The 12,494-nt window shown below is 47.3% G+C and overlaps 1 protein-coding gene across 1 annotated transcript in view; it reads left to right on the plus strand.

Moving 5' to 3' along the window:
* Kiaa0355 (KIAA0355 ortholog) overlaps window positions 1-12,151 on the plus strand; it is a 48,610-nt gene extending 36,459 nt beyond the window's left edge. The window contains exons 9-14 of the mRNA XM_013026338.1: window positions 1,609-1,734; window positions 5,199-6,232; window positions 6,881-7,046; window positions 8,195-8,332; window positions 8,982-9,060; window positions 9,578-12,151. Coding sequence (XP_012881792.1) covers window positions 1,609-1,734; window positions 5,199-6,232; window positions 6,881-7,046; window positions 8,195-8,332; window positions 8,982-9,060; window positions 9,578-9,892 — 1,858 coding nt within the window. The 3' untranslated portion in view covers window positions 9,893-12,151. The remainder of the gene's footprint in view (window positions 1-1,608; window positions 1,735-5,198; window positions 6,233-6,880; window positions 7,047-8,194; window positions 8,333-8,981; window positions 9,061-9,577) is intronic.
* Window positions 12,152-12,494: the final 343 nt, after the last annotated feature.

Genomic DNA, 12,494 nt, shown 5'->3' on the forward strand with positions numbered 1-12,494 from the left:
AAGTGGTAGAGCGCTAGCCTTGAGCTGAAGAGCTGAGGGACAGCGCCCAGGCCCAGAGTTCAGGCCCCACGACTGGCAAAAAAAAAAAAAAAAAACCCTCCCTGAGGTGTGGCTGACTTTGTAAGTCATGGAACCTCTAGGGGAAAAAATTTGACTTTATTTCTTTACAGAGGCTCCCTCTGCTGGCTGTGTTTGGTAACTAGGCAAATTATTTAGGCTTTTCCCTTTGAAATTAAAGACTGAATGTCTTGTCAGCAGTGCTTGAGTCTTTTAAGTGTCTCAGATTCCATATTTCTTTTGAATTTTGAAGCATTTTGCATGGGTACATTCTTAGAGCATAATCTCCGAGGTGGAATCCGAATCTTAACACAAAAGTCCCTATGTATCAAATAGGGTAGCCTATTTACATGGGTAGCCTAAATGTAAATTTTTATAAAGCATTTTCAATACACCTAAGTTTGTACTATAACTTGTTCCACTAAGTTAAGGTATGGAATTTTCTACAGATTTTGTTACATTGCTGCTCAGAAATATTTGCAGTTCAAGTCAAGTCTGTACAAAAAGCAAGACCCTGTCTTAAAGAAATAGCTAAAAGCCAATCAAGAGGCTGAGATACGTGGATTGTGGTTCAAAACCAGCTCAGGCAGGAAAGCCCATGAGACTCTTTATCTCCTAATTCACCACCAAAAACTTGAAAGTGGAGCTGTGGCTCAAGTGCTAGAGCCACCAGCCTTGAGCAAAAATGTTAAATAAGGCACAGTATCCAAGCCCATACGTTCAAGCCTCAGTACTGGCACCAGAAAAAAAAAGAAGAGTCAGTCACCAAGGAGATTCCAAGATATTTAAGAGCTCTGTGTCAGAAATTGGAGTCTGATACCAACTACTCAAGGATCCGAAGCAAACTTGCTTTTAGCACTTAGTTAGCATTGCAGGAACTCTGTCAGGGACAAGAGTTAGACAAGTATACCCAGATGGCACCACACAGCCATTCTGTTTTTACTAACACACAAGATAATTAGCACTTCATTAGACAACAATGACAGATTAGCTGATCTTGTCCAAGGGTAGCCTACTCTAAGTATTAGATAGACTAGATTAAGCAATCACATTCTCTAGGTGAGGTGTATTTTAAATATTTACAATAGTCTAGTCTTATGAAGGATCTATTTGGATTTGGGATCTCATTGTGATTTGAAGCACATCTGTTTGTTTGGTCAGTCGTGGGGCTTAAACTCTGGGCTTGGGTATTGTCCCTGCACTCTTGAGCTCAAAGAAAGTGCTCTAACGCTTGAGCCATAGTGCCACTTCTGGTTTTCTAGTGGTTTATTGGAGATAAGAGTCTCATGGAGTTTCCTACCTGGGCTGCCTTTGAACCATGATTCTCAGATCTCAGCCCCTTGAGTAGCTAGGATTACAGGCATGAGCCATCTGTGCCTGGCAAAAATGTATCTCTTACATTGAAAAATAGAAGACATTCTTTTTTTTTCCTCTGCCTTTTGCAGAGCAGTGAGTTGCAAAGTTTGCATTTGCTCAAACTTGAAGTCTTTTCCATGAAGCTTGCTCAGAATACTTTTGCAACCAAACTCATGCAGCCTGGTTTGTGCCTAGGTGCCTGAAGGAAGACCCCGCTACCATGTCCCTGCTGCAGAGAAGCCTTGATCCTGAGAAGACCCTGGGCCTGGTGGATGTGCTCTACACAGCTGTACTGGACCTAAACCGCTGGAGGGCAGGCAGGTGGGTGCCCTGGCCAGTTTTGGAAATTTTGCTATCTCATTTGCATTGTAAACAAACTGAATTGAGACCAAATTTTGTTTATGTGTGTTCATGTTACTGATAATAGTATGTGAGCAAGTAGTCATGCAAAAGGACTTTGCAGTAATATTCTGTTCTTTTTTTTTAAATTTTTGGTGTCAGTCTTGGGGTTTGAACTGAGGGCCTGGTCACTGTCCCTGAGCTTTTGTACTCAAAGCTAGCATTTTACCGCTTGAGCCACACCTCTACTTCTAGATTTCTTGGAGGTTAATTAGGGATATGAATTTCCTGCCCAGGCTAGCTTTGAACTGCGTTCCTCAGATCTCAGCCTCCTGAGTTGCTAGGATTATAGGCATAAGCCACTGAGCCTGGCTGAAACTCCTTTTTACAACTACTTAAGAAAGAAGGGAAGGGCTGGGAATATGTGGCTTGGAGGTAGAGTGCTTGCCTACCAAGCATGAAACCCTGGGATGATTTCTCGGTACCACATAAACAGAAAAAGCTGGAAGTGACACTGTGGTTCAAGTGGTAGAATGTTAACCTTGAGCAAAAAAAAGGAAAGTAAGAAGGAAGGAAAGAGTAAGCCAGGTGATGGTGGCTCACACCTGTAATCCTAGCTACTCAGGAGGCTAAGATCTGAGGATCACGGTTCAAAGCCAGCTCGGGCAGCAAAGTCTGAGAGACTCTTTTTTTTTTAATTTATTTATTTTATTTTATTTGTGAACATACTGTACAGAGGGGTTACAATTACATGGGCAGGATAATGCGTACATTTCTTTTTTTTGGGGGGGGGTCTGGTCTGGGGCCTGAACTCTGGGCCTGGGCGCTGTCCCTCAGCTCTTCAGCTCAAGGCTAGCGCTCTACCACTTGAGCCACAGCGCCACTTATGGCTTTTTTCTTTTTGCTTATGTGGTGCTGAGGAATCGAACCCAGGGCCTCATGCATGCAAGGCAAGCGCTCTACCACTGAGCCACCTTCTCAGCCCAATGCGTACATTTCTTACTAAGCATTGCAGCCTCCTCCTTTGTTTACCCTTCACATCCCTTCCCAGCCTCCCCCCCCCCCCCCCCCCCCCGCACCGACGTTGTAAAGCTCGTTTTGGACATGACAACTTGTACTTCTCATTGTTGCAACAGGTCCACCTGTATCCTTAAACAACTTTTTTTTCCCCATCTCCTTCACAAGTTATACTGACATCAAATATAGTGAAAGCAGGGGCTGAGAGACTCTTATCTCCAATTAACCACTAGAAAACCCGAAGTGGCGCTGTGGCTCAAGAGGTAGAGTGTTAGCCTTGAGCTGAAGAGCTCAGAGACAGCACCCAGGCCCAGAGTTCAAACCCCACAACAGACCAAAAAATAGAGAAGAGAGACAGACAGACAAGCCCAGGTGTCTCCTATATGCTCAGGAAGCTGAGATCTGAGGATTGTGGTTTGAAGCTATTCTGGGCAGGAAAGTCGAATTAACCCTCAGAAAACTGAAAGTGATGCTGTGGCTCAAAGTGATAGAGTACTAGCCTTGAGCAAAACAGCCCAGGCACAGTGCCCAAGCTCTGAATTGAAGCCTCACAACTGACCCCTCCCCCCCCAAAAAAAAAGACAACCCCAAGCAGAAAAAGCTTGGAAATGAAATTGTGGCTCAAGCAGTGGAGTGCCAGCCTTAAATGAGAACAAGAGGCCCTGAGTTCAAGCCCCCCAGTATTGGCACACCCAATAAAAAGGTGGTAGAGGCTCTTAACCAGACTTTATTCTCTTAATGAAGTAAGAGCTGAGAAGTGTTAAAATTTATTCACATCCTTCATGAAATGAATTTATATCTGAAAGTAGCTGCTAGGGATGTGGCACAATGGTACAGCATTTTCCCAGCATGCATAGGGCCTTGTATACCATCCTGTCTCTGCTTCTCTCTCTCCCTCACTCCAGTGAAAGCAGCTGACAGTGCAGCTGTAAGATTACTTCCTGGTGAATTGCTAATTTTAGAACTAGTAGAAATCTTAAACATCTTGCCATGATACTACTTCTCCCCCTTAACGCCACAGGGTCTCTGCACAGTAATAGAATGTCTCCAGGGTCACACTGTTATCACCTCCAGTTTCAACTCCTGCCTGTGTCCTTTCTACGTTTCAGTCCAGGGAAAATTTTTTCAGAAAACTTCACACAATGGCAATCATTGAACAATCGTGGTGCCAAGTCCCCAAAGTGTGGTGTGAACTTGTCCATTTGTCCTCTGCTGGGTCTACGGCTTCTCCATCCCCACCTTCCAGCACAGACCTGACTCTGCCAATGACTTCCACATCTGGCCTGCTTTTCAGTCCTCTGCTGGGTTGATATCTAGGCCAGATGGTGCCATTTTCCCAGCTCTGGGTTAAGCTGCCAGAGATGGTGTACACTAGCACCCCACACTCCTTGCTGTTCTTTATGCATGTACCCCTCCCTCTCTCCCTTTTTCTCTTCCTCCCTCCCTTCTTCCCTCCCTGTCTTCTCTGTGTATGTGTCTTTTTTTTTCTTTTGTTTAATGGTATTGGGATTTGAACTAGAGCCTCACACTTATTAGCAGGCACTCTACTACTTGAGCCATGCCTCCAGCTTTCCCCTTTTTGGCAATGCTCCAGGATCAAACCGAGGGACTCAAAAATACTAAGCAGTCCGAGTCTTCCTTGTTTAAGAGATCCCTTTCAGCCAGACACCAATGGCTCACACCTGTAATTCTAGCTATTCAGGAGGCTGAGATCTGAGGATCGCCGTTCAAAGCCAGCCTGGGCAGGAGAGTCAGTGAGGCTCTTATCTCCAGTTAACCCCCAGAAAACCGTAAGTGGCACTGTGGCTCAGGTGGTAGAGCACTAACCTTGAGCTGAAGGACTGAGGGAAAAAAGAGAGAGAAAGATTCATTTCAAGCTGGGTGCTGGGGCTCATGCCTGTAATCCTTGCTACTTAGGAAGCTGAGATCTTAGGATCGTGGTTCAAAGCCAGCCCAGGCAGGAAAGACTCTTATCTCCAGTTAGCCACCAGAAAAAAAAAAGAAGTATTGCTGTGGCTCAAGTGGTAGAGCACTGGCCTTGAGCTGAAGAGCTCAAGAACTACACCCAGGCCCAGAGTTTAGTCCCACGACAACTGAGCAAAAAAAAAAAAAAGATCCATTTCATTCTCCAGTTAGGGCGTGCGTGCATGCGTGCATGCGTGCGTGCGTGCGTGCGTGTGTGTGTGTGTGTGTGTTTCAGTTCTGAAATTTGAGCTACCGCTCTACTTCCAGCTCTTTTTCGTAGTTAATTGACTATAACAGTCACAGACTCAAGCCCCATGACTGACAAAAAAACAAGAGTCTCAGACTCATGACTTTGAACCATGATCCTTAGATGTCAGTCTTTTGAGTAGCTAGGATTATAAGTGTGGCCCATCAGTGCCCAGCTCCCCTTAGTAAGGTCTTTTTTGTTTTTCCTATTTAAATAGGGAACAAGCTTTACCCTGCATACAGATCCAACTCCAAAGGGAGGTATGTGACTTTGGGAATCCGGCTGATCTGCCTTCTGGAAACGGCACCAAATCTTCAGGCGGTCTTCAGAAGACATTCTCCAAACTAACCTCCCGGTTCACCAAGAAAGCTTCCTGTTCTGGGTCAAGCAGCAGCACAAATTATTCCATCCCAAGCACCCCTTCCAAAAACATCTTCATAGCTGGCTGTTCAGAAGAGAAGGCCAAAATGCCTGGCAACATAGACACACGGTTACAGAGCATTCTGAACATCGGCAGTTTCCCTAGGACCCCAGACCCTTCCCAGTCAGCTCAGAATTCCAGTAATCCAATGGCCAATGGTTTTCTTCTGGAGAGGCGGGAGAACTTGCTGCCCGGGGAAGATGGCAAGGACGAGAAGGGCATGAACTTACCAACCGATCAGGAGATGCAAGAGGTGATTGATTTCCTCTCTGGCTTTAACATGGGCCAGTCACATCAGGGTTCCCCGTTGGTGACCAGGCGTAATTCTGCTGCCACAGCCTTGGTGACTGAACAGAAGGCCGGAGTTTCGCAGCCACAGCAGCCATCACTGCCAGTGCCCCCTCCTCCACGCCCCCCCCAGGCTGGGGCCCACACACCTCTGACATCCCAACCGAGTCTGGCCCCTCAGCAGCAGTCTCCAAAGCAACAACCACCCCAGGTGCAATACTACCAACACCTGCTCCAACCCATTGGACCACAGCAGCCCCCACCCCAGCCTCGGGCACCTGGGAAATGGGTCCATGGCTCCTCCCAGCAGCCGACACAGCCAGTGGGAGCAGGTCTTTCTCCTCTGGGCCAGTGGCCAGGCATATCTGATCTCAGTTCAGACTTGTACAGCCTGGGTCTCGTGAGCAGCTATATGGACAATGTGATGTCAGAGGTTCTGGGACAGAAGCCACAAGGACCTAGAAACAACACCTGGCCAAACAGGGACCAAAGTGATGGAGTCTTTGGAATGCTGGGAGAGATTCTGCCTTTTGATCCTGCAGGTACATGAGGGCTTCCCCACTTCTCACCCCATTTCAACATACGATGTCATCACTGAGGATTTCTTAGGGCATGTCAGCCACAGCCTTACGTAAAGTGAATATAACTTAAAGTGAAATAACTTAATCCTCCTCATTTGAAGACTGTTTCAGCCTATCTAGAGGCTTAAATAGGGCTGATTTAACAAGCATGGGAAGGACTAGTGAGAAGAGGCTGAGGTCAACTAGCTTTATGTTATTTGTGTGTATTTGTACCAGCTCAAAGCTGGTACTTGAACCACAGCTCTCCTTCTAGCATCTTTTTTCTGGTTAATTGGAGATAAGACTCTCACTCTTACCTGTCTGGGCTGGCTTTGAACTGTGATCCTCAGATCTAAGCCTCCTGAATAGCTAGGATAATAGGCATAAGTTGATGGTAACTCTTCTTGACAGCTCATGCTCGAAACATCCTCAAACTTGAAACTGCAGTGCAAAAAAAAAACCATTTCCTCTTGCAGGGTATTAGCTGTGGCCAGCAACTAGCTCTGGGGCATGTGGCTGCCAGTTGCTTAGCACATTTCATTGTGTATGTGACCAGCCTATCCTCAGCGAGAAAGAACCCAAGAGGCTGCTTTGTCTCCCACCTTTGTTTGTTCTTTTGTCTCAACACAGTGGGTTCAGACCCAGAGTTTGCACGCTACGTGGCAGGAGTGAGCCAGGCAATGCAGCAGAAGCGGCATTCCCAACATGGTCGCCGACCAGGCCACACCCGAGGCAACTGGCCACCCATGGAGGATGCCCACCGGACCTGGCCTCTTCCAGAGTTCTTCACAGAAGGGTGAGTACAAAGCCCAACAGGGGAGCCAAGTTCAGGGTCTGGATGTCTCATGTGAAGTCTGTGGAAGGGGAAACACATGGATGTTTGTGCACTATGGTTGGCAGTTCAGTTCTAATCCCCCACTCCATCACATAACATGGTTAACCCTTCAGAAGCTCAGGAAGGACACCAGATTGTGTGATCAGTCTCTGGACACACCACGTTTGAGCTCTGGGCCGGGGCGCCGTCCCTCAGCTCTTCAGCTCAGGGCAAGCACTCTACCACTTGAGCCATAGCGCCACTGCTGGTTTCCTGGTGGTTCATTGGAGATAAGTGTCTCCTGGACTTTCTCTCCCTGGCTGGGTTTTTTGTTGTTGGTTTTTTGCCACTCCTGGGGCTTGAACTCAGGGCCTGGGCACTGTCCCTGAGCTTCTTTTGCTTAAGGCTAGCATTCTACCATTTGAGTCACAGTGCCACTTCTAGCTTTTTCTGTTTATGAGAAGTCAAATTCAGGGCTTTCATGCATGCTAGGTGAGCACTCTACCACTAAGCTACATTCTTAGCAGCCCTCCGCCCCCCCCCCCCAGCTGGTTTTGAACTATAGTCCTTAGATCTTAGCCTCCTGAGTAGCAAAGATTACAGGCATGAGCCTCTAGCACCTGCCTTTCACATCTTATTATAATGTTTGTGTTTAATGTCTTTTGTACTGAAGCCCAGCTGCTGGTGGCTCAATCTGTTATCCTAGCTACTCAGGAGGCTGAGATCTGAGGATCATAGTTTGAAGCCAGCTGGGCAGGAAAGTCTATGAGACTCTTTATCTCCAATTAACCATCAAAAAGCTACAAGTGGAGCTGTGGCTCAGGTGGTAGAGCACCAGTCTTGAGCAAGAAAGCTAAAGGGAAGAGTTCAAGCCCTGAGCTCAAGCCCCAGTGCTAGCACTAAATAATAATATTAAAGTTTATACACAAGCCAAAGGGTTCTAAGGACAACAAAAGGTGTTACTTTTGAAATAAGAGAGAAGGGGAAAATCCTCGGGTTCTGGAAGGTAGAAACAGGAGCCCACTGTTGAGTTTATGAGATTGATGGAGAGAGGGCAGACTTGGGGCTGTGGGGTCAGTGTCTTGCTGGCTGGCAGGAGCCCAGGACCAACTTCTCTCCTGGACTTTCAGAGATGGCCTTCACAGTGGCTGGTCAGGTGCTCAAGGAGACTCAGCCAGTTCCAGTGACGAGACATCTTCAGCCAACGGGGACAGCCTGTTCTCCATGTTTTCGGGGCCTGACCTTGTGGCTGCAGTCAAGCAGAGAAGGTAAGAAGAGATTTTCGAGCCACAAGGAGGAAGGGGAGCATGAGAATGTGACCCAGCTTCCTGGGAAAGCCAGGCGCCCAGCAGCTTATAAAGAGTATCTTCAGGAGGAATTGTCCACAAGCCAAGCTGGCTGGTCCTCTCAGGGACCACCACACAGACTTGTAGCCCAGGTGATGACATTGGGGTTGGGTTTTTGATGAAAGAACAGTTTCGTGATGACCAGAAACACAAGTGTAATAGGCAAAGGAGGAATCAAGAGACAGGGTCTGTGCGAGCTGGTCTAGGCCTTGCAGGATGCAGCCTTTCTGCCAAGGACCAGGGCCAGGGCAGCCATGTTGTCATTGATGAGGTTTCCCAGCAGGCTTTGTAGTTCCTGGCAAAGGTCTCACCTCCTCTGACCCTCCTGGTAATACAGAATGTTTAGATGTAAAGAGTCATGAAAATGACTAGAATTAGAGGTGAGTTTGGTGAGAAAGAAGTGGGGAGTTGGGTGCTGGTGGCTCACGCCTGCAATCCTAGCTACTCAGGAGGCCACCACACTTACACCTCAGGGCCTGGAGACCCCAGAGCCAAGTGACTAGATTGTTCCCTAGAGTTTAGCTGAACAGGAAACCAGGCCATCACCACTCTGAGCTCTTGATTCTTTCAGGAAACATAGTAGTGGAGAGCAGGACACCAGCACGCTGCCCTCGCCACCTCTCCTTCCCACCGTGGAGGACATGAACCAGGTACTGTGAGCACGGGCAGGGGTTCTGAAGCTTTAGTCTCAAGAGGGCCTGATGCTGGACGCCAAGGCTCACACCTGTCATCCTAGCTACTCTCGAGACTGAGATCTGAGGATAGCAGTTTCAAGCTCACATCAGTAGGCAAATCCTAGAGACTCAGCTCCATCCACCAAAATGCCAGAAGTGGAGGTGTGACTCAAATGGTAGAGCAGTTGCCTTGAGTGCAAAGTCTAAAGAACATTCAAACTCTAGTATTCCCCCAAAACACACACACACAGCTCTGCTTTGAGTTTAAACCCCAGTATCTCCCCAGAACACACACACACATCTGCATTCCTAGCAAGTAGCTTCCATATTGGACAGTGACACTGCTTTCATTGTAAGCCATCCCCTTGGACAAGGCTGTGAGAGGCTCCAGCTTTCACCCGACCCCCTACAAAGAAAAAAGGGCCAGAGATCTGGGACATGGGACATGGGTAGACGTGCTAAATCCCCACTAAGGACCTTTTTTGTCTCCCAGGAGAACAAAACCAAAACATGGCCACCCAAAGCACCCTGGCAGCATCCTTCCCCACTGCCCAGCACGCTGCCCAGCCCTGGCACATCCCTCTATGCTGTCGCCAGCCCCAGCAGCCAGTGGAACGACACCATGCAGATGCTGCAGTCCCCCGTGTGGGCGGCAACTACTGACTGCAGTGCCACTTCCTATACCTACGTGCAGACGCCGACACCGCAGCCCCCAGCCCCAAACCCACCACACAAGGCGGCACCCAAGGCCTTTAAGGCCTTCCCTGGCAAGGCTGAGCGCAGGCCAGCCTACCTGCCCCAGTACTGACCAGGGCAAGCCTACCTGTCGGCCGGAGCTGGAGTGGTGAGCGCCCCTGCACCTAGGCTGACACCAACCTCCTCCTGCTCCCCCAGAGGACCAGTGCACCCCGATCCCAGGGAGAGGAATATTCCTTGGGGGCAGGGGCAGTTGGCAGCTCAGTCCTGTTTCTCAAGACTTTGAAAGGCAGCAGACCCAGGAGAACCAGCTGAAGAAGGAGAGTCTGATGCTCAGGGGATTTGCTGGGTAATCTGCATGCTTAGTAAGCACCTCAGGTGGTTGGGATGCCACATTTGGAGAACAGGTGTCTGAGAGGGTTAATAAGAACAAAACTGACCATTCTTCTGGAAGCCTCTCTTCCCTCCTTCACACACTGGGTGGTGACTACACCAATCACTGACTTCATAGCTGTTTTTCACATAGGCTTTGGTTCAAACCTCTCCTGCCTGAAACACCCATGGGTCTTTTAACATACCAGATATACTGGCTGGAAGTTTGCTCTCAACACTAATTTTATTTAACTTCATACACAGTGGGATAAATATAGACTCCTTGTGATCAGAAGCAGCCACCTGGGTCTTCTGGGGCTTAGTTAGCATGTCTCACCCTGCAGTCTTCACCAGATTCTCAGAGGCAAGACAGGAAAGCTGATGTTTGACGGTGTACTCCTGATGGGGCACAGAGATGAGCTGCTGTCCACAGAGACTGCACCTGCCACCCTCACATCCTTCCACCCGTGGCCAAAGGGGTGGGTACAGTCCCAGATGGGGAGCTATGGGAAAGGGGCTGCAGGGGTGCGTGCGCGCGCACACACACACACACACACACACACACACACACAGGGACATTGTGAGCTGACTCAGAAGACAAACCAATTATGATGTAGACAGCAATTAAAGTCTTTAAAACACAAAATAAAACACAAACCACATTTCCAGTTAACATGTGCCATTAAATAGATAATATCCTTTGGGTTTAGGATATTTTCCAGCCAGGATGGATCCAGAAGAATTGAATGGTGCTTAAATTGAAAAATAATAAATATATATCTATATTGACTATAGACATCCCACTGTATTATTAGTTGAGGTTGCAGAAAGTTCTTTATATAAATCTTATTTAAATTTTTTTCATATTTCACCTTTGAAAAACGTCTAATTGAGAAAAATCCATGATATTTTCTGGTATGAAAGTTTGACAGTATTAATATTTTTTTTATATTTTCTTAAATCATTAAACCATTTTAATATATGTTTAACTACTAATAAATGGTTTATTCTTTCTAACTCCATTACAAGCTTTTCCAACAAAGATTTAATAACATTTATGTTCTCATTTTTCTACAGATAGTAAATTTATATTTAAAAATACCAAAAAGAATATATGTATGTATACACATCACATGCACACACATGCATGCACACACACAGACACACACACACACAAATCCTAGAAGACCCATAGGGCTTCTGTGCCCAGCCACTGAGATTTTCGTATGGTGTTGTCTTTGCCATGTGCGGACACATTGCTACGATCCTTCACCCACCATGGGTTCCATTCACCTCACCATGTTTACAGAGAACTGTTTTGTACATAGAGTTTTTCAGGCACGTGTTTTGCACCAACCCTGCGTGGCTCTTGTCTGTGTTAGTTGTCACAGTATGCACACTAATCTCTGTTAAAAGTTCCTCGTGGCTGGTTTTTTTCCTTGTAAGATAGTTTTTTCTATCTCCTTCAGTAATGTGTTTCTTCCAGTTCTGTTAGACAGAAGTACTCTGGTTTTAACAGTGCCTCCCCAGACACCTCACCCTGGACACACGTCAGTCCTCTGTGCCCCCCCTGCCCCTCCCTCCAGCACAGGCGACACGTCTAATTGTCACCTTCCCATTTGTTTTTGTTTTCTCCCCTCCCCACCTCCTAGTAAGGAAGACACTTTGTGTACTTGCATCTCCATAGCTGAGACTGTGGGGCACTGTTTGTGTAGTCTCTGTGCGGGTGCTGTGTTCCTAGCCCTGCCTGCTCTGAACACTGGTGATTCCAGGTGCTGCGCTCGGCAGAGAGGTCTTGCCAAAGCGCGCGCGTGTGTGTGTGTGTGTGTGTGTGAGTGTGAGTGTGTCTGTGTGTGTGTGTGTGTCCTCTGCATGACTGAGCAGACATGGCTGCCTTGCTCAGACATCTGCAGGACTTTGGGTGAAGAGTTACTATGCTTCCAAACTGGAACTCTACATTTTGTATCTTACTTTGAAAGCTCCTATAAATAAAATAACTATTGGCTTTATTAAAAAATATATATACATTTAATAATATCTTGTATCTTTATTTAAAACAAAGGGTAGCAGCCAGTCAGAGCCACCTTGGTTCATGGCTTTGACAGGCTTTGCCCGAGTTGGTTTTTTAGGTCAGCATGTCCTCTGATTCTGAGGTCTGTCAGGGAGTCAAGATGAGCTGTAGTGGACAGGTAGGACACAGAAAACCAATCACAGGCCTTCACATTGACTGCCCTGAGCCAGAACCAGTACAGGCCTCTGCATGTGCAAATGGAGCCACCACAGAGGTTAAGGAGACTTCTGGGAGAATACACACATGCTTTCTAGGTTGGGTTCTTCCAGGC

The sequence above is a fragment of the Dipodomys ordii genome, unplaced genomic scaffold (genome assembly GCF_000151885.1).
Source record: "Dipodomys ordii isolate 6190 unplaced genomic scaffold, Dord_2.0 Scaffold92, whole genome shotgun sequence".
NCBI classification, from domain to species: Eukaryota; Metazoa; Chordata; class Mammalia; order Rodentia; family Heteromyidae; genus Dipodomys; species Dipodomys ordii.